This window comes from Microcaecilia unicolor, chromosome 2, assembly GCF_901765095.1.
Source record: "Microcaecilia unicolor chromosome 2, aMicUni1.1, whole genome shotgun sequence".
Taxonomy (NCBI): domain Eukaryota; kingdom Metazoa; phylum Chordata; class Amphibia; order Gymnophiona; family Siphonopidae; genus Microcaecilia; species Microcaecilia unicolor.
In genome coordinates this window covers 316,492,501-316,510,680 of record NC_044032.1, presented here as the reverse complement: position 1 = coordinate 316,510,680, position 18,180 = coordinate 316,492,501, and the positions used below count along the sequence as shown (strand labels likewise).

The window sequence follows — 18,180 nt, the reverse complement described above, 5'->3', positions numbered from 1 at the left end:
TCTGTGTGGGCTTGCCTTTAGCTTAGTGCTTGCTTCTGCCCACTTACCTTCCTTTTTTGCTCATTGATTGAGTTCCAGTTCGGGCTTGCGGCCCGTGTGCCTGGACTCTGTTATGCGTGGCTTTGAGTTCAGCCTTGCGGGCCTGTATGAGTATTCTGCCTTTTCCTCCTGTGTCCTACTTTCTGGTCTCTTTGCTCGTGCTGGGCCTTGCAGCCTTTTAGTTTCCTTTTGCTAGTGTGGGTTCAGTTTGACATAGGAGTATTGTGTTCAGTTCTGGTCGGCTCATCTCAATAAAAGATATAAAGGAATTGGAGAAGGTGCAGAGAAGGGCGACAAAAATGATAAAAGGGTTGGGACCCTATGAGGAGAGGTTAAGACGGCTAGGACTCTTTAGCCTGGAGAAAAGGCGGCTGAGGGGTGATATGATAGAGGTCTACAAAATAATGAGTGGGGTAGAGTGGACTGATGTGAAGCGTTTGTTTACCCTTTCTAACAATAATAGAACCAGGGGACACAAGATGAAATTAGAATGTGGTAGGTTTAAAACGAATCGGAGAAAGATTGCTTTACTCAGCGCGTAGTTAGACTCTGGAACTCATTGCCGGAGAAGGTGGTGACGGCAGCTGGCCTTGCTGAGTTTAAAGGGGGTCTGGATAGATTCCTGAAGGAAAAGTCCATTGATCGTTATTAAATTTGGGTTTTTTGCCAGGTTCTTGGGGCCTGGATTGGCTGCTGTTGGAGACAGAGTGCTGGGCTTGATGGACCTTTGGTCTTTTCCCAGCGTGGCGGTGCTTGTGTGCCTCAGCCTTTGTACAGGGGCTCACTGCCAAACGTAACATCTAACTGCTTTTACTACATTCTCTGGCAGCGAATTCCAGAGTTTAATTACACGTTGAGTGAAGAAATATTTTCTCAGATTCATTTTAATTTACTACTTCGTAGCTTCATTGCGTGCCCCCTAGTCCTAGTATTTTTGGAAAGAGTGAACAAATGATTCATGTCTACCTGTTCCACTCCACTCTTTATTTTATAGAACTCTATCATATCTCCCCTCAGCCGCCTTTTCTCCAAGCTGAAGAGCACTAGACGCTTTAGCCCATCCTCATAGGGAAGTCATCCCATCCCCTTTATCATTTTCGTCACCCTTCTCTGTACCTTTTCTAATTTCACTATATCTTTTTTGAGATAAGCTGACCAGAACTGCACACAAATTCAAGGTGCGGTCGCACCATGGAGTGATACAGAGGCATTATAACATCCTCTTTTTTGTCTTCCATTCCTTTCCTAATAATATCTAACATTCTGTGTGCTTTCTTAGCCGCCACTACACACTGAGCACCAACAATGATACCTAGATCCCTTTCCTGGTCAGTGACTCCTAATCTGGAACCTTTCATTACATAACATACTGCTCACGCCAATTCCAAAAGATACCAAGAAAAACACCAAAGATATTACAAACTGCAAACCAGTATGTTAATCTGTTCGTGAGCCCTTGAGCCTAGGTTGAGGCTTAGGAAGGATCTTGGCCAAGGCCTAGGATAGACCAAACAGGCGCTACGCAGACCCACAGCCACAAGCCCTGCACACTTAGGACACTCAACCAGCACCAGCAGAAAAGGGGGATGGACCACTCAGGTGGACCTCACGGCTGAACGGGAACCCACTTGTACAGAGTCCAAGCGTACTGGCCTCACGGCCATCTGGAATCAAGTCACACACTGGGGAAGGGAAAAGAACCAACGAGGAGTCCCAGGAGGGACCAGAGCACAAGCAACACACAGAGCACTAGCTAGACAGAAGGGAAGGGTGACAGACAAGAAGCTGACAAGTACAGGCTATGACCAGGGGAAGAGAAAGCCAAGGACAGAATGGGACACAGACTCTATAGGAGCAGAGCTCCACAGGAACACTCTAGGCTATACCATACAGCACACAAATACACTAGGCTGTGCTACATAACACCCAAGAGAAAAGGGAAGCCCCCTATAGGAGTACACAAGGCTGTGCAACACGGCACTCAAGGGAAACCACTTATAGGAATACACAGGACTTTGCCACTCAGCACTCAAGGGTCAAGGGAAAACACACACACACAGCTGTGCCACAGAGTGAAATAACGTGCTGACTTTAGTAAAATGGGGGAATACCTGAGGAAGGAGATGATGGGCTGGGAGGAAGTACGAGAAGTGGAAGGACAGTGGTCCAGGTTGAAAGAAGCTATAAATAGGGCCACGAACCTTTATGTAAGGAAAGTAAATAAAAGCAAGAGAAAAAGGAAACCAATATGGTTCTCCAAGCAAGTGGCTGCGAAAATAAAGGCTAAAGAGTTGGCGTTCCAGAAATACACAAAAACTCAAGAAAAGGAACACAGGAAGGAATACCGGATGAAAATGAAAGAAGCCAAGCGAGAGATACGTCTGGCGAAAGCGCAAGCGGAAGAACAAATGGCTAGAAATGTAAGAAGGGGTGACAAAAATTTCTTCAGGTATATTAGTGATAGGAGAATGACTAAAAAGGGAATTGTGAGACTAAAAGATACTGCGAACCGCTATGTGGATAATGATGAAGAAAAAGCCAATTTGCTAAATAGATACTTTTGTTCTGTTTTCACAGAAGAAAATCCTGGAGAAGGACTGCGATGGACTGGAAAAAGTACAAATGAGAATGAAGTGGATAGAGCACTGTTCACGGAAGAGAGTGTGTATGAACAACTTGAAAAGCTAAAGGTGGACAAAGCCATGGGACCTGACGGGATCCACCCCTGGATATTGAGGGAGCTCAGAGAGGTTCTGGCGGGTCCTCTTAAAGATTTGTTTAATATATCCTTGCAGATGGGAGAGGTTCTGAGGGATTGGAGAACGGCAGACGTGGTCCCTCTTCACAAAAGTGGTGATAGGGAAGAAGCTGGAAACTACAGGCCGGTAATCCTCACTTCGGTTATTGGAAAAGTAATGGAAGTGATGCTGAAGGAGAAAGGATAGTGAATTTCCTGGAAGCCAACTTTGCAAGATCCGATACAACATGGTTTTACCAAAGGGAAATCATGCCAAACGAATCTCATTGAATTCTTTGGGTGACAGGAGAATTGAATCAGGGACGAGCTATAGACGTAATCTACTTAGATTTCAGCAAAGCTTTTGACACAGTTCCCCACAGGAGGCTCTTAAATAAACTAGACGGGCTGAAGATAAGACCCGAAGTGGTGAACTGGATTAGGAACTGGTTGACGGACAGACGCCAGAGGGTGGTGGTGAATGGAATTCGCTCAGAGGAGGGAAAGGTGAGTAGTGGAGTGCCTCAGGGATCGGTGCTGGGGCTGATTCTGTTCAGTATATTTGTGAGTGACATTGCCGAAGGGTTAGAAGGTAAAGTTTGCCTATTTGAGGATGATACTAAGATCTGTAACAGAGTGGACACCCGGGAGGGAGTGGAAAACATGAAAAACGATCTGCGGAAGCTAGAAGAATGGTCTAAGGTTTGGCAATTAAACTTCATTGCGAAGAAATGCAAAGTGATGCACTTAGGTTATAGGAATCCACGGGAGACGTATGTGTTAGGCGGGGAGAAGGATCTTGGGGTGATAGTATCTGAGGATTTGAAGGCGACGAAACAGTGTGACAAGGCGGTGGCTGTAGCTAGAAGGTTGTTAGGCTGTATAGAGAGAGGTGTGACCAGCAGAAGGAAGGGGGTGTTGATGCCCCTGTATAAGTCGTTGGTGAGGCCTCACCTGGAGTATTGTGTTCAGTTTTGGAGGCCGTATCTTGCGAAGGATGGAAAAAGAATTGAAGCAGTGCAAAGAAAAGCTACGAGAATGGTATGGGATTTGCGTTACAAGACGTATGAGGAGAGACTTGCTGACCTAAACATGTATACTCTGGAGGAAAGGAGAAACAGGGGTGATATGATACAGACGTTCAAATATTTGAAAGGTATTAATCTGCAAACGAACCTTTTCCGGAGATGCGAAGGCGGTAGAACGAGAGGACATGAAATGAGATTGAAGGGGGGCAGACTCAAGAAAAATGTCAGGAAGTATTTTTTCACAGAGATAGTAGTGGATGCTGGGCAGACTTATACAGTCTGTGCCAGAGCCGGTGGTGGGAGGTGGGGCTGGTGGTTGGGAGGCGGGGATAGTGCTGGGCAGACTTGTACGGTCTGTGCCCTGAAAATGACAGTTACAAATCAAGGTAATATATACACAAAAAGTAGCACATATGAGTTTGTCTTGTTGGGCAGACTGGATGGACCGTGCAGGTCTTTTTCTGTCGTCATCTACTATGTTACTATGAGGCATATTTTCAAAGCACTTAGCCTTCCAAAGTTCCATAGAAACCTATGGAACTTTAGAAGGCTAAGTGCTTTGAAAATATGCCTCTTTGTATCACCTCACAATACCAAATGCTTTGAAACCATCAAAGTTATGGATCTTCCCTCCCAATAGCAAGCAATCTGAACATCCTAGGAATCACCATAGATCGCGATCTATCCCTTGATGACCAGGCGGCAAACACTACAAAGAAAATGGTTCACACAATGTGGAAACTCAAACGTATAAAACGATACTTCCCAAGAGACATATTCTGCACCCTTGTCCAAACCATGGTCCTTGCTCATGCCGGCTACTGCAATGGAATCTATGCAGGATGTAAGGAAAAAATCATAAAGAAGCTACAGACAGCGCAAAATACAGCAGCAAGACTCATATTAAAAAAAAAATGATTAGAAAGCATTAGACCTTTACTTCACAAATTACACTGGCTTCCTATCAAATCACATATCTCTTTCAAGATTTGTTCCTTGGCCTACAGATTAATCTTTGGCCTCTCGCCAGGCTACACGTCCAGCTAATAGACTTACCAGTTCACAATGCAGAAAAAAACTCAAGATCCTACCTTACCCTCCACTTCCCTAGATGCCAAGGTCTAAAATACAAATCTACATACACAACCTGGTTCTCATACATCTGTACCAAACTCTGGAACATACTACCGAAAGACCTTAAATTCATGAACAATTACCTAACATTCCGAAAACATCTGAAATCCCACCTGTTTAGAAAATATTTTTCCACTGACCCCATGTAGCCAAGCGAATCACTGGTAAATAATTTCACAACTCCGACAATGGACAGAACTGAACTAGATTTGCGTCACCCCAAATGACACCTGTTTGCTCAAAGATGTCTGGCTATCCACTTTATAACTGTAATTCACCTGAACCTATATAACCTGTAATCTATTTACTTTTAGATACCGTAAGCCACATTAAACCTTCCAATAGTTTGAAAAATGTGGGGTACAAATGCTCCACTGCACATGTACAAGTGCCTTCCCACCCGCAGCGAGAGCATGGTTAGCACAGTTCTTTTTTTTACCACGGTGAAGAGTGGTTGTGTTTCTGTTCTGCTCCTCCCAGCTCAGTCCAAAAGAGCTTTTTTGCATGCCTTTTTGGCATTTTTCGCTGTGCTTTTGTGTACCCGAGTCCAGGTTACCCCTTTTTACTTTCCCTTTGTGTGTCCCTTTTTTTCTTGCTTTTAATTTTCCTTTTTTTTTCTGTGTCATTCGGCCGTACTTAAGCCTTGATTTCAGTCAGGTTCTCCTGTTCTTATTTTTTTCTGGTGCATTGCCCCTTTTTTGGCACCATCGAGTTGTTTGACTTGGCCACAGAAGTTTTTCCTTCCATGTCAACAAGAGTTCCCAGTGGCTTTTAAGTTCTGTACTCAGTGCAGTAGGCCTCTTTCTGGCACGGACACCCATTTTTGGTGTCTTCAGTGTTTGGGCCCTGATCATAGCCCTTCCAACTGTGTCCTGTGTCTTCGCATGAGGAAAAGGACCCAGTTGGCCAGAGAGGCTCAGCCTGAAAAGAGTTTTGGAGCCCGGTCTGAATCCATTGGTATCGGGAGCATCAGTATGTATGGCTGCTAAACCTATAGACACTGGGAGCAGTTGTGCGTCAAGTGGGTCTCCACCTGCCTCAGTACCGAGTACTGCGCAGGGCCCCTGGGACTAGCCTGTGTCGGACCTGACACTGAGGCAATGTGAGGATTGAGCCTTGATGACTGGCTTCTGGTGAAGGCCAAGAAGCATAGGCATTGATACTCACGGTGCTGGGAGCTCCAGGGCATCGAGGGATTTGGCACCTGAGAAGCATCAGCGCTGGGAGGACTGCTCCCCCTTCATACAGGAGGTGTTGTTTCGGTCTCCCATCCTGACCCCAACATCTCCACAGACTCTCTGAGCTGACGCCCCAACCTTTCCCGGTGTAAACTCTTGATGAGGGCATCTGGGCCTTGCTCCCTGAGCTGCTGGCTGGCATCAGACTGCATCGGTATCAAGGCTGCTTGCGCCTGCCATGCCTCTTGTTGCTGTTGCCCTCAGCCTGCAATGCGGTCTCAAATGCTGGTGGTGTGTGCGGTCCCAGTGTCAACTGCCACTCAAGCCAGCACTCCCTCAATGTTGGTGGAGGAAGCTTTGCAGGAGTCAAGACGGGAGCTGACTCCTCGAAGCCCCTTTCGAGGACATGGCTCCTCCAAGTCGAGGCAGGTACGAGAGGCCAAGCAGAGTTTTTGACTGACACTGATAAGGAGCATTATTCTTTTAAATGGAGGAGTTTTGCTGTCTGGTGTGGTAAGGCCCTAGATCCCCTGTCTTGCTCTACACAGAGCTTGCTTGGATACCTTCTATTTAGTAAGGGTTCACCTCGGTGCGATTAATGCTTATCAACGTGTAGAGGGTAAGCCCATCTCTGGACAGCCTTTGGTTATTCACTTCATGAGCAGTTTGCTGTTGTCAAAGCCCTCTGTCCAATCTCTACCGCTGCAGAAAAAGAGCAGATCACAAAAAATTAATTCCAAAGGTCCAGTTTATTCACCACATAGATCCGTTTTCTTCTGTTCCAGGCTGCATTCTTACTCAGTTTGTAATAGTTTTCATGTTAATCTGTGTTTGACCAGTGGTGGTGGTTTTCAGAGAGCCTGGTTGCTAGGGATACCCCAATTGTGAGAATACATAGGCCTGTTTGTCCTCGAGAAAGCGAAGATACTTGCCTGTATAGCAGGTATTCTCCGATGACAGCAAGCCTCCTGCCTCCCCTTGGAGTTGTCTCCTATTTTTGTTTTTCTTTGCTGTAGTATTGTACTATGTTAACCGCACTCTCACGGTGAGTGGGAAGGCACTTACGTATGCACAGTGGAGCATGTCTCATGCTCCACAAAGCTCTTACTAACTTGTTGTAAGCTCCAGACCAGGAAACCCAGGATCGCGTTATCCATGTGTGAGAACATAAAGCCTGGTGTCCTCGGAGAATACCTGCTACAGGTAAATATTTTCGCTTTTCTATTAGGTTCTGTAAGAGGTCATTTACATTTGTTGTGGCCATAATTCTGCCATTTATGCACCTTTATTGTTGCCTACAACTAGGTAGCTTCTTATAGAATTACCTTGCTTATGCGAAGCAGCTACCTGGTCCTCACTTCTTACAGTGCATTTGGTTGAGCTCTGCTAGTCAACCTGTCCATATTACATCGGCAACACTCATGTTTTCCTTTGAATGGGCTGTTCCTGGACAATGTTCAAATGATAAATTATTGAGCTACATAGATTTTGGAAGATGCCCACTTGCATACCTGACTCAGACATTCTTGTCAGTTGGGATAAAGCAATTTTTCTCATCTGTAGCAGGTGTTTTTTGTAGACAGCAAAATTGACTAGGTATATAATTCCCCCCCCCCCCCCCCCACAAGAGTAAGATCCCCTCTTGAGCTCTACAACTAAGTGAGGAACTGAGACCACTGCTTGCAGGAAGAGCCATGCATGCTCAGAACTTTACGCACAGTTCTGAGCTCTGAAAGAGCTCTTCCATCCTGGAAATGACATTAACCAATTGTGTTCTCAAAGCTAGCAATAAATTACCATTTGTAATATAAGCAATAATATGTGATCAGTGTAAAAGGGAAAATGCCTCAGAACCCAACCTGCCTTAACACTTCTTTTATGTCAGGAATTATAGGGTGGTTCCAGTTATCGGCACAAAAACCCTTTTGCTAATCACATCACTAAATCTGCTATAATAACAGCTGGTTATCATATAAAAATATATGGAAAAAGTGCAAAAACTTAGCTTTTTCAAATGTTGCGCGCTGTTTTACAAAAACTCATGCTGCAAACCACACCAATGGTGGCCAAAGTTTCGTCATAACTGTATCGCACTGTCCTTTCCAGTGTCACCAGCTTTGAGAAGAGTGTTTTTGGAATTGTATACAAGTCTCTCCTCTGTTGAATATTAACCAATTGTGTGCCTGATTAATCCTGCTATCTCTTGAAAACATCTTTCTCCGAGGACAAAGAGGCTGCTTGTTCTCACGAATGGGTGACTTCCACGGCAGCCCCTCCGATCGGAGATCTTCACTAGCAACAGCGTTTGCTAGCCCTCGCATGCGCATGCACCGTGCGCATGTGCGACCGTCTTTCCGCCCGAACGCGAGCATGCTCGTCAGTCTTCTTTTTTCCGCGGCTCAGGACGGCTGTTTTTCGGTCGGTCTGCGCCCCAAGGAGACCCCTCGCGTCTTTTCGCTGCGTTCTTCCGTTCGGAAGTGTCCGGAATCTTCTTTTCCGTCGCGTGCCTCTTAGTAAAAAAAAAAAAAAATTCCCTTATTTCGAGTTTTTTCCAATAAGTTTTCTTTCGTTGTCGGGCGCGACCTTTTTCGCCACCCGTACGGGTTTTTTCTAACTTTTTTTTGTGCCATTAGCCATCATCGCGAATTTTGACTTCACCGGCTTGATTTTTCTGCCCATGTCCTCGAAGCCTGCCAGCGGCTTCAAAAAGTGCACCCAGTGCAGCCGGACTATCTCCCTCACTGATAGGCACGTTTCGTGCTTTCAGTGTATGGGGGCCGGGCATCGCCCCCAGGCCTGTACTCTCTGTCTTCTCTTGAAGAAGCGGCCTCAGGCAGATTGGCCCAGTGAAGCCTTTTGTTCAGGGCCTCGTCCGGTGCGTCAACGTCTGTGGTACCCAGCTCTTCTGCCGGTGATCCAGCGTCTGTGATACCGAGGTCATCGGTGGTATCGATATCGTCGGAGGGTGCTTCGTCTTCCAGAGTGCAGGTGAGGGCTGTCCATTCCCCTGCTGGTAGCGGTGAGCCCTCGAGTAGGTCTCCGCCTGCCTCGAGGGCTCATGTGGTACAGACCCCCCCGGGATCGACCTCTTTCGGACCTGGCGCACAGGAGATGTTTGGATTCGACGTCCTCCTCTTCGGTACCGGGAGGTACCGGTGACGTGCTTCGTGCGAAAGCAAAGAAGCATCGTCATCGGTTGCCTTCCAGACGCAGTACCGAGAGCTCTGGGTCGCCGGTGCCACCGGCACCCAAGCGTCGACATCGGGAGGACCTCTCACTCTCCATACAGGAGGTGTCGATGCGCTTCCCTCTGGACAGCCCGGTACCACCTTCGCGTCCTGGACAGATTCGCAGCTCGTCGCCGGTACCAGACTCCTTGCCTCTCTCGACAGCCGCTCTGAACGAGAGCCTCAGGGCCATCCTTCCAGGGATCTTGGAAGAGCTGTTGCGCCCTTCTCCTCCGGTGCCGGGGGTGCTTGCGCCGCCGGTACCGACGACTGAGGCGACGGCTGGGCCCTCGTCTGTGATGAGGTCTCCGGTACCGGCATCGGCTGCCTCCCAGGTGGACTCCCCGACGATAACGATGGAGGGAGCTCCATTGCCGCCGGTACGGGAGTCTTCCTCTCGACGCACCCACTGTGGTCATGTTCCTACGGAGTCGAGGCAGGCACGGCTTCGGACAGAAGTTCATGAACGTGTCCGACACCGATGGTGAGGCCTCATGGGAGGCAGAGGAAGACATCAGATATTTCTCAGATGAGGAGTCTGACGGTCTTCCTTCTGATCCCACTCCCTCCCCTGAAAGACAGCTTTCTCCTCCTGAGAGTCTATCTTTCGCAGCCTTTGTCCAGGAAATGTCTACGGCCATTCCCTTCCCTGTGGTTACGGAGGATGAGCCAAGGGCTGAAATGTTTGAGCTTTTGGACTATCCTTCGCCACCTAAGGAATCGTTCACAGTACCCATGCATCATGTCCTCAAGAAGACATTGCTGGCGAACTGGGTGAAGCCGCTAACTAATCTCCACATTCCCAAGAAGATCGAATCCCAGTATCGGATCCATGCGGACTCGATGCGGACGACTCTGGTGTGGTGGATCTGGCCCTTAAGAAGGTCAAGAGTTCTAGAGAGTATGCTTCGGCGCCCCCGGGCAAAGACTCTAGAACCTTGGATTCTTTTGGGAGGAAGGCCTACTATTCTTCAATGCTCATTTCCAAAATCCAGTCCTACCAGCTCTACATGAGCATTCATATGCGGAACAATGTGCGGCAGTTGGCGGACTTGGTGGACAAGCTCCCTTCTGAGCAAGCCAAGCCTTTTCAGCAGGTGGTCAGGCAGCTGAAGGCGTGCCGTAAATTCCTGGCCAGGAGTGTTTATGATACTTTTGATGTCGCGTCCAGGGCCGCTGCTCAAGGTGTGGTGATGCACAGACTGTCATGGCTGCACGCCTCAGACCTGGAGAATAGGCTCCAGCAGCGGATAGCGGACTCTCCTTGCCGGGGGGATAATATTTTTGGAGAAAAGGTCAAACAGGTGGTAGAACAGCTACACCAGTGGGACACCGCTTTCGACAAATTCTCCCGCCGGACGCCTCAACTGGTAGACGTTTTTATGGGGGAAGGAGGACTGTTCCCTATTCTTCTAATAAGCGTAGGTACAATCCTTCCTCTCGCCAGCCTGCTGCCCAGGCCAAACCCCAGCACGCTCATTGTCGTCAACAGCGTGCACCTCCACAGGCCCCTGTAGCTCCCCAGCAAAAGCAAGGGATGGGCTTTTGACTGACTCCAGCAGAGCATAGCTGCAATCAAAGTGTCCGTGCTGGACGATCTACCGGTGGGGGGGGGGGGGGGGGGGGGGGGGGGGGGGGAGGTTAAAATTTTTTCACCAAAGGTGGCCTCTCATAACCTCCGACCAGTGGGTTCTTCAAATAGTCCGGCTAGGATATTCCCTCAATTTTGTTTCAAAGCCTCCAAATTGCCCACCGGGAGCTCAGTCCTTCATCTTCCAGCACAAGCAGGTACTTGCAGAGGAACTCTCCGCCCTCAGCGCCAATGCGGTCGAGCCTGTGCCACTGGGGCAAGAGGGGCTGGGATTCTATTCCAGGTACTTCCTTGTGGAAAAGAAAACAGGGGGGATGCGTCCCATCCTAGACCTAAGTGCCCTGAACAAATATCAGGTCCGAGAAAAGTTCAGGATGCTTTCCCTGGGCACCCTTCTTCCCATGATTCAGGCAAACGATTGGCTATGCTCTCTGGACTTAAAGGATGCTTACACTCATATCTCGATACTGCCAGCTCACAGACAGTATCTTCGATTCTGTCTGGGAACACGGCACTTTCAGTATTGTGTGCTACCCTTTTGTCTCGCCTCCACGCCCAGGGTGTTCACAAAATGCCTGGTTGTCGTAGCGGCGTCTCTATGCAGATTGGGAGTGCCTGTGTTCCCTTACCTTGATGATTGGCTGGTGAAGAACACCTCCGAGGCAGGAGCTCTACTGTCCATGCAGATGACTATTCGACTCCTGGAGCTACTAGGGTTTGTGAAAAATTATCCAAAGTCCCATCGTCTTCCAGTTCAGAAGCTAGAATTCATAGGAACTCTGCTGGACTCTCAGACGGCTCGTGCCTACCTTCCGGAAGCGAGGGCCAACAATCTTCTGTCCCTCGTTTCCTGGGTGCAGGCGTCTCAGCAGATCACAGCTCGGCAGATGTTGAGATTGCTCGGACACATGGCCTCCACAGTTCATGTGACTCCAATGGCCCGCCTTCACATGAGATCAGCGCAGTGGACCCTAGCTTCCCAGTGGTACCAAGCTGCTGGGGGTCTAGAGGATGTAGTCCAGCTGTCCACCAGTTTTCTTCAATCCCTGCAGTGGTGGACAATTCGGTCCAATTTGATTCTGGGGCGTCCCTTCCAAATTCCTCAGCCGCAAAAAGTGCTGACGACGGATGCGTCTCTCCTGGGATGGGGAGCTCATGTCGATGGGCTTCACACCCAAGGGAGTTGGTCCAGGAACAAGGTCTACAGATCAATCTCCTGGAGTTACGAGTGGTCTGGAACGCTCTGAGGGCTTTCAGGGATCGGCTGTCCCAACAAATTATTCAAATTCAGACAGACAACCAGGTTGCCATGTATTACATCAACAAGCAGGGGGGCACCGGATCTCGCCCTCTGTGTCAGGAGGCCGTCAGGATGTGGCTTTAGGCTCGCCGATACAGCATGAATCTTCAGGCCACATATCTGGCAGGCGTAAACAACCGTCTGACCGACAGATTGAGCAGGATCATGCAACCGCACGAGTGGTCGCTCAATTCCAAAGTGGTACACGAGATCTTCCAAGCGTGGGGCACCCCCTTGGTGGATCTCTTTGCTACCCGAGCCAACCACAAGGTCCCCCAGTTCTGTTCCAGACTTCAGGCCCACGGCAGACTAGCGTCGGATGCCTTTCTCCTGGATTGGGGGGAAGGCGTCCTGTATGCTTATCCTCCCATACCTTTGGTGGGGAAGACTGAGGCACGATGATTCTGATCGCTCCTTTCTGGCCGCGTCAGATCTGGTTTCCTCTTCTTCTGGAGTTGTCCTCCGAAGAACCGTGGAGATTGGAGTGTTTTCCGACCCTCATTACTCAGAACGAGGGGGCGCTCTGCATCCCAACCTCCGGTCTCTGGCTCTCATGGCCTGGATGTTGAGAGCGTAGATTTTGCCTCCTTGGGTCTCTCCGAGGGTGTCTCCCGGGTCTTGCTTGATTCCAGGAAAGATTCCACTAAAAAGGTGTGACAGCAAGGCCGTAGATCCTTGCTCTTGTCCTACACAGACCCTGCTTGAATACCTTCTGCACTTGTCTGAGTCTGGTCTTGAGACCAACTCTGTAAGAGTTCATCTTAGTGCGATTAGTGTATACCATTACCATGTGGAAGGTAAGCCGATCTCGGGACAGCCTTTAGTTGTTCGCTTCATGAGAGGTTTGCTGTTGTCAAAGCCCCTCATCAAACCTCCTACAGTGTCATGGGATCTCAATGTCGTTCTCACCCAGCTGATGAAACCTCCTTTTGAGCCACTGAATTCATGCCATCTGAAGTACTTGACCTGGAAGGTCATTTTCTTCGTGGCAGTTACTTCAGCTCACAGAGTCAGTGAGCTTCAAGCCTTGGTAGCTCATGCTCCTTATACCAAATTTCATCATAACAGAGTAGTCCTCCGTACTCACCCTAGGTTCTTGCCGAAGGTGGTGTCGGAGTTCCATCTGAACCAGTCAATTGTCTTGCCAACATTCTTTCCCCGTCCTCATACCCGCCCTGCTGAATGCCAGCTGCACACATTGGACTGCAAATGAGCATTGGCCTTCTATCTGGAGTGGACACAGCCCCACAGACGGTCCGTCCAATTGTTTGTTTCTTTTGATCCCAACAGAAGGGAAGTGGCTGTCGGGAAACGCACCATCTAAAATTGGCTAGCAGAGTGCATTTCCTTTACTTACATCCAAGCTGGGCTGACTCTTGAGGGTCATGTAACGGCTCATAGTGTTAGAGCCATGGCAGCTTCAGTGGCCCACTTGAAGTCAGCCACTATTGAAGAGATTTGTAAGGCTGCGACGTGGTTTTCAGTCCACACATTCATATCTCATTATTGCCTACAGCAGGATACCCGATGCTATAGTCGGTTCGGGCAGTCGGTGCTACAGAATCTGTTCGGGGTTTAGAATCGAACTCCACCCCCCTAGGCCCATTTTTATTCTGTTCCAGGCTGCACTCTCAGTTAGTTGGTTAAGTTTAGTTCAATCTTAGTTATGTCCTCTCCGTTGCGAGGCCCAATTGACCAATGTTTGTTGTTTTGAGTGAGCCTGGGGGCTAGGGATACCCCATTCATGAGAACAAGCAGCCTGCTTGTCCTTGGAGAAAGCGAAAGCTACATACCTGTAGAAGGTATTCTCCGAGGACAGCAGGCTGATTGTTCTCACCTACCCGCCCGCCTCCCCTTTGGAGTTGTGTCTTCCCTTGTCTTTGTCTTTGCTATTTACTGGACTGACGAGCACGCTCGTGTTCAGGCAGGAAGACGGTCGCACATGCGCACGGTGCATGCGCATGGTGCATGCGCATGCGAGGGCTAGCAAATGCTGTTGCTAGTGAAGATCTCCGATCGGAGGGGCTGCCGTGGAAGTCACCCATTCGTGAGAACAATCAGCCTGCTGTCCTCGGAGAATACCTTCTACAGGTATGTAGCTTTCGCTGTTACAGGTGTAAAACAATGCTTTATTTTATGGGGCTTACTGCAGATGTCTTGGTATTGGGGTCACCTATAATAACTACTATCCTTTCAATCTTAGAATCAGCTGGCCCAGTGCACAAATGCCTTAAAATGTTCTGAAGAGCTGCTGGATTTTGCCTCCCGGTCATTGGACATTAAGGAGCCTGAGGAATTTTCAAAGGTAGAAATGTAGCTTGAAATGAAGGCAGGAAATTGGAGACATTCCTGTACTCCTTTCCAGTCCTTTGTTTTTCCTCTTTGAGCTGTCTTATTTTTCACAAGAGATTTGCATGAGCTGGGATGTCTTGATATGATACTTCTACTTAAATCTTTTGCAGAGGAAATGAAAAATAACCTGTATTCTATGTAATAATGTTCCAGCTAGGTGTTTGGTTCCAACAAACCGTAGAAGCTGAGAGAATACCGCTGAGGGTAGAATTAGCCCCAGATATTTAATGCCAGGCCATGTCCGGGCACCGGCATTGAATATCCAGGGATAATTAAAGTTGTACTGGCCACCAGATCTTATGCGGGTCTTGGACGATATTCAGCTGGCATCCACATAAGACACTTTGCAGGCCCTGGCTGAATGTCAGCCGGAACCTCCATAAGGGATGCAAGTCGGTGACTCTGCTCCTCCGCTTCTTCTCTCCTTCCCCTGCGATTCCTTTCCCCATCCTGTTAACTCCTAAAGTGCAAAAGGGCTCACCAAGCCCCTGCCACCTGCCTCCCCAGGCCTATATCGTAGATGCCCAGTAGTCTGGTGGGATCCAAAGGGCAGGAGTCATGCCCACTTCCCTTGCCCATGGTGCCTGCTGTAACAAAATCGCAGCTACGACCTCAAGTGGCATTCTCGAGGTACTAGCTAGTACCTTCTTGCTGTCCTAACTTTAGCCACTTAACCAAATTTTGCTAATGTTATAGAGGAAGAAGCGACAAGTCTTGGCTATCTGCTGGATATGCGCACAGAAGGAGAGGGAGGAGTCGAAGATGACTCCAAGGTTGCGGGCAGATGAGACGGAGAGGATGAGGGTGTTATCAACTGAGATAGAGAGTGGAGGGAGAGGAGAAGTGGGTTTGGGTGGGAAGACAATAAGCTCTGTCTTGGCCATGTTCAGTTTCAGGTGGCGGTTGGATATCCAGGCAGCAATGTCGGATAAGCAGGCCGAATCTTTGGCCTGGGTTTCCGCAGTGATGTCTGGTGTGGAGAGATAAAGCTGTGTGTCGTCGGCATAATAATGATATTGGAAACCATGAGATGAGCTCAGGGAGCCCAGGGAGGAGGTGTAGATTGAAAAAAGAAGGGGTCCGAGGACACATAAACATCATTTTACTCTTTCTTAGACCACCAAAAAAAGAAATGGGGGGGGGGGGGGGGGGGGGGGGGGTGGGGGTCCATACAGATTTAAGGAGAATTATCAATAAAGAAAAATCTTGCTTCAAATTGGCATAGTCCTGTTCTTACATTCTCATTAATTCAAATTTATCGCTGATTCAGTTATTCCTCCTATGGATTTTTAGCGTCGAGGAAAGTCTTTAGTTGAACTGGCTCGAAAAATACGTATTTAATTTCCGATATGCGAATTATACATTTACACGGATATGCCAATGTAAAAGTTGCACCCAATGTTCTCACTTCATCTCTCAATGCCAGAAATTGTTTTCATCTCTGCTGAGTCATCTTAGTAACGTCGGATAAACCCATATTTTCTGACCACAAAATAGGGCTGAAGAATATTTAAAATACAGCTTCATGATCATATTCAAATCTTGTTCAAATACCACAGATACTATCAGAGTCCCTCTAGATGATGTGTCTGTCATTGAGTCCTCTAGTATTGATGTTAAATTCTGTATATCAATAGCAGGGGATTCAGAGATTTCTCCACGCTTTTGTGTATTAGGCAGTAATAAACTTTATTAGAAGGAGGAATATCTGACGGAGATAATTTCAGAATCTCCTGTAAATATTTCTTAAGAAAATCTCGAGGTGTCAAAGCTGGTGAAATAGGAAAGTTCAACATTCTGAGAGTGAGACGTCGGTTATAATTCTCTATTTGCTCTATTTTACGTGTAGTAAAAATTTTATCTTTCACTAAGGAATCCTCAGTTGTTTTAACAATATTAACTTCTTCTTTTATAGTGGTAAACTGATTTGCAGATTCTCTTTTAGCTTCATCAAAAGATTCAGACATCATTGTCAACTTACTTGCAATTGTAGACATTTCTCTCGTGGATTTAGCCACCTCAATAGTCAGTCTCTGAAGCACAGTCCAAATAGCTTCCATAGTCACCTCCTGGGACTTTTTTTGCACCAGTGTGTTTTCAACTGTTGCTCCAGGGGAGAAACTGCCAGATAGGGACAAATCAACGACCTCTTCGGATCCAGTTTGAACCCTTGACTCCACTCTGACACCAGCGGGACAAGGAGGGGGATTCAGCGCCGGTGACGATAGTGTAGTATCTAGGACCTGGATTGGCGTCGCTCCTTCGTCATCAATCAATGCGGGACTCTCTGAACCGGAATCAAATGGTAAGCTTCTCACGAAGCGGTCCAATGTTTGCTGGATTGGAGATGACGTTAATGCAGTTGGCGGTTGCACTTTTCTCGTCCCCTTTCTCCGAGGACAAGCAGGCTGCTTGATCTCACGACTGGGTTGACGTCCACGGCAGCCCCCACCAACCGGAACAAAACTTCACGGGCGGTCCCGCACGCAGGTCACGCCCACCGCGCATGCGCGGCCGTCTTCCCGCCTGTGCACGACCGTTCCCGCTCAGTCTTTTCTTTTCCGCGCTGGAGAGAGCCGTGTTCGTCTCTCTCTCTGTCAGCCCTGGAAACCGGACCGCGCCTTAGACGCGAGTTTTCTTCGTTTGTTTCTTCGTTTGTTTTTTCTTTTGTTCTGTTTTCTTTTCAAAAAAAAAAAAGAAAAAACTTTGTTTTACTTCCCTCGTACTTTTAGTGGGGGGCGCCTCGTTGCGGCCTTATGGCCGCGCGGTCAATTTATTTTTCGGGTGTGCTTTTTACCGCCACCATCGACGACTTTGACTTCGCCGACGCGATTTTTCCGTCGATGTCCTCGAAGGTCCCGAGTGGATTTAAGAAGTGTGGTCGCAGACCGACACTCACGCTTGGTGCCTCCAGTGCCTCGGGCTGGAGCACGATACCAAGACGTGCACCTTGTGTCTCGGTTTACGGAAACGGACACAGGTGGCGAGGCGAGTTCTTCGGGACCGTCTTTTTGGAACTTGCGCCGGCCCCTCGACGTCGACTTCGACGGCATCGGTGTCGACGGCCGGATCTTCGGTACCGATACCGATGTCCATGAAATCTGCAGCGACGGCACTGACCCCAGGAGCACAGGTTCCGTTGGCCTGCCGGTCTTCCGGAGATGGCAGGGGTGAGCGGCCGCGCGGGCAATCGGCCCCGGTCACTCCCTCTACCCAGGGCCATCGGGATCGAACCCTGTCGGACCCGATCCCTCGAGGCCAAGGGGGATCTACCTCCTCCTCTTCGGTACCGCCGAGCGCCGATGACGGGCACCGGAAGAAGGCTAAAAAGCACCGTCATCGGTCGCCCATGGCGCATGTGGCTACCAGCTCCGGCTCCAGAGATGACTCAATGCCGAGGAAGCGGCAGCGCCGGGAGGAGCGTTCCCACTCGGTGGTAGAGGTATCGCTACGTCAGGGCATGAGCACTTCGGTGCCGTCTCCTGGACCCGAGCAGATTCTGGCACCGGCACCTCCACCGGCCCCCTCGCCTTTCCCGACAGCGGGCCTTGACGACTGCCTCCGAGCCATCCTTCCGGGGATCCTGGAAGGGCT

General features: G+C 48.8%; 1 protein-coding gene across 2 annotated transcripts in view; it reads left to right on the top strand.

Annotated features, from left to right (window-relative positions):
• FSD1L (fibronectin type III and SPRY domain containing 1 like) overlaps window positions 1–18,180 on the top strand; it is a 525,899-nt gene that overhangs the window by 111,990 nt on the left and 395,729 nt on the right. For both annotated transcript variants that reach the window (XM_030194325.1, XM_030194324.1), the window contains one exon: window positions 14,438–14,539. In XM_030194325.1, the coding sequence (XP_030050185.1) occupies window positions 14,438–14,539 (102 nt within the window). The remainder of the gene's footprint in view (window positions 1–14,437; window positions 14,540–18,180) is intronic.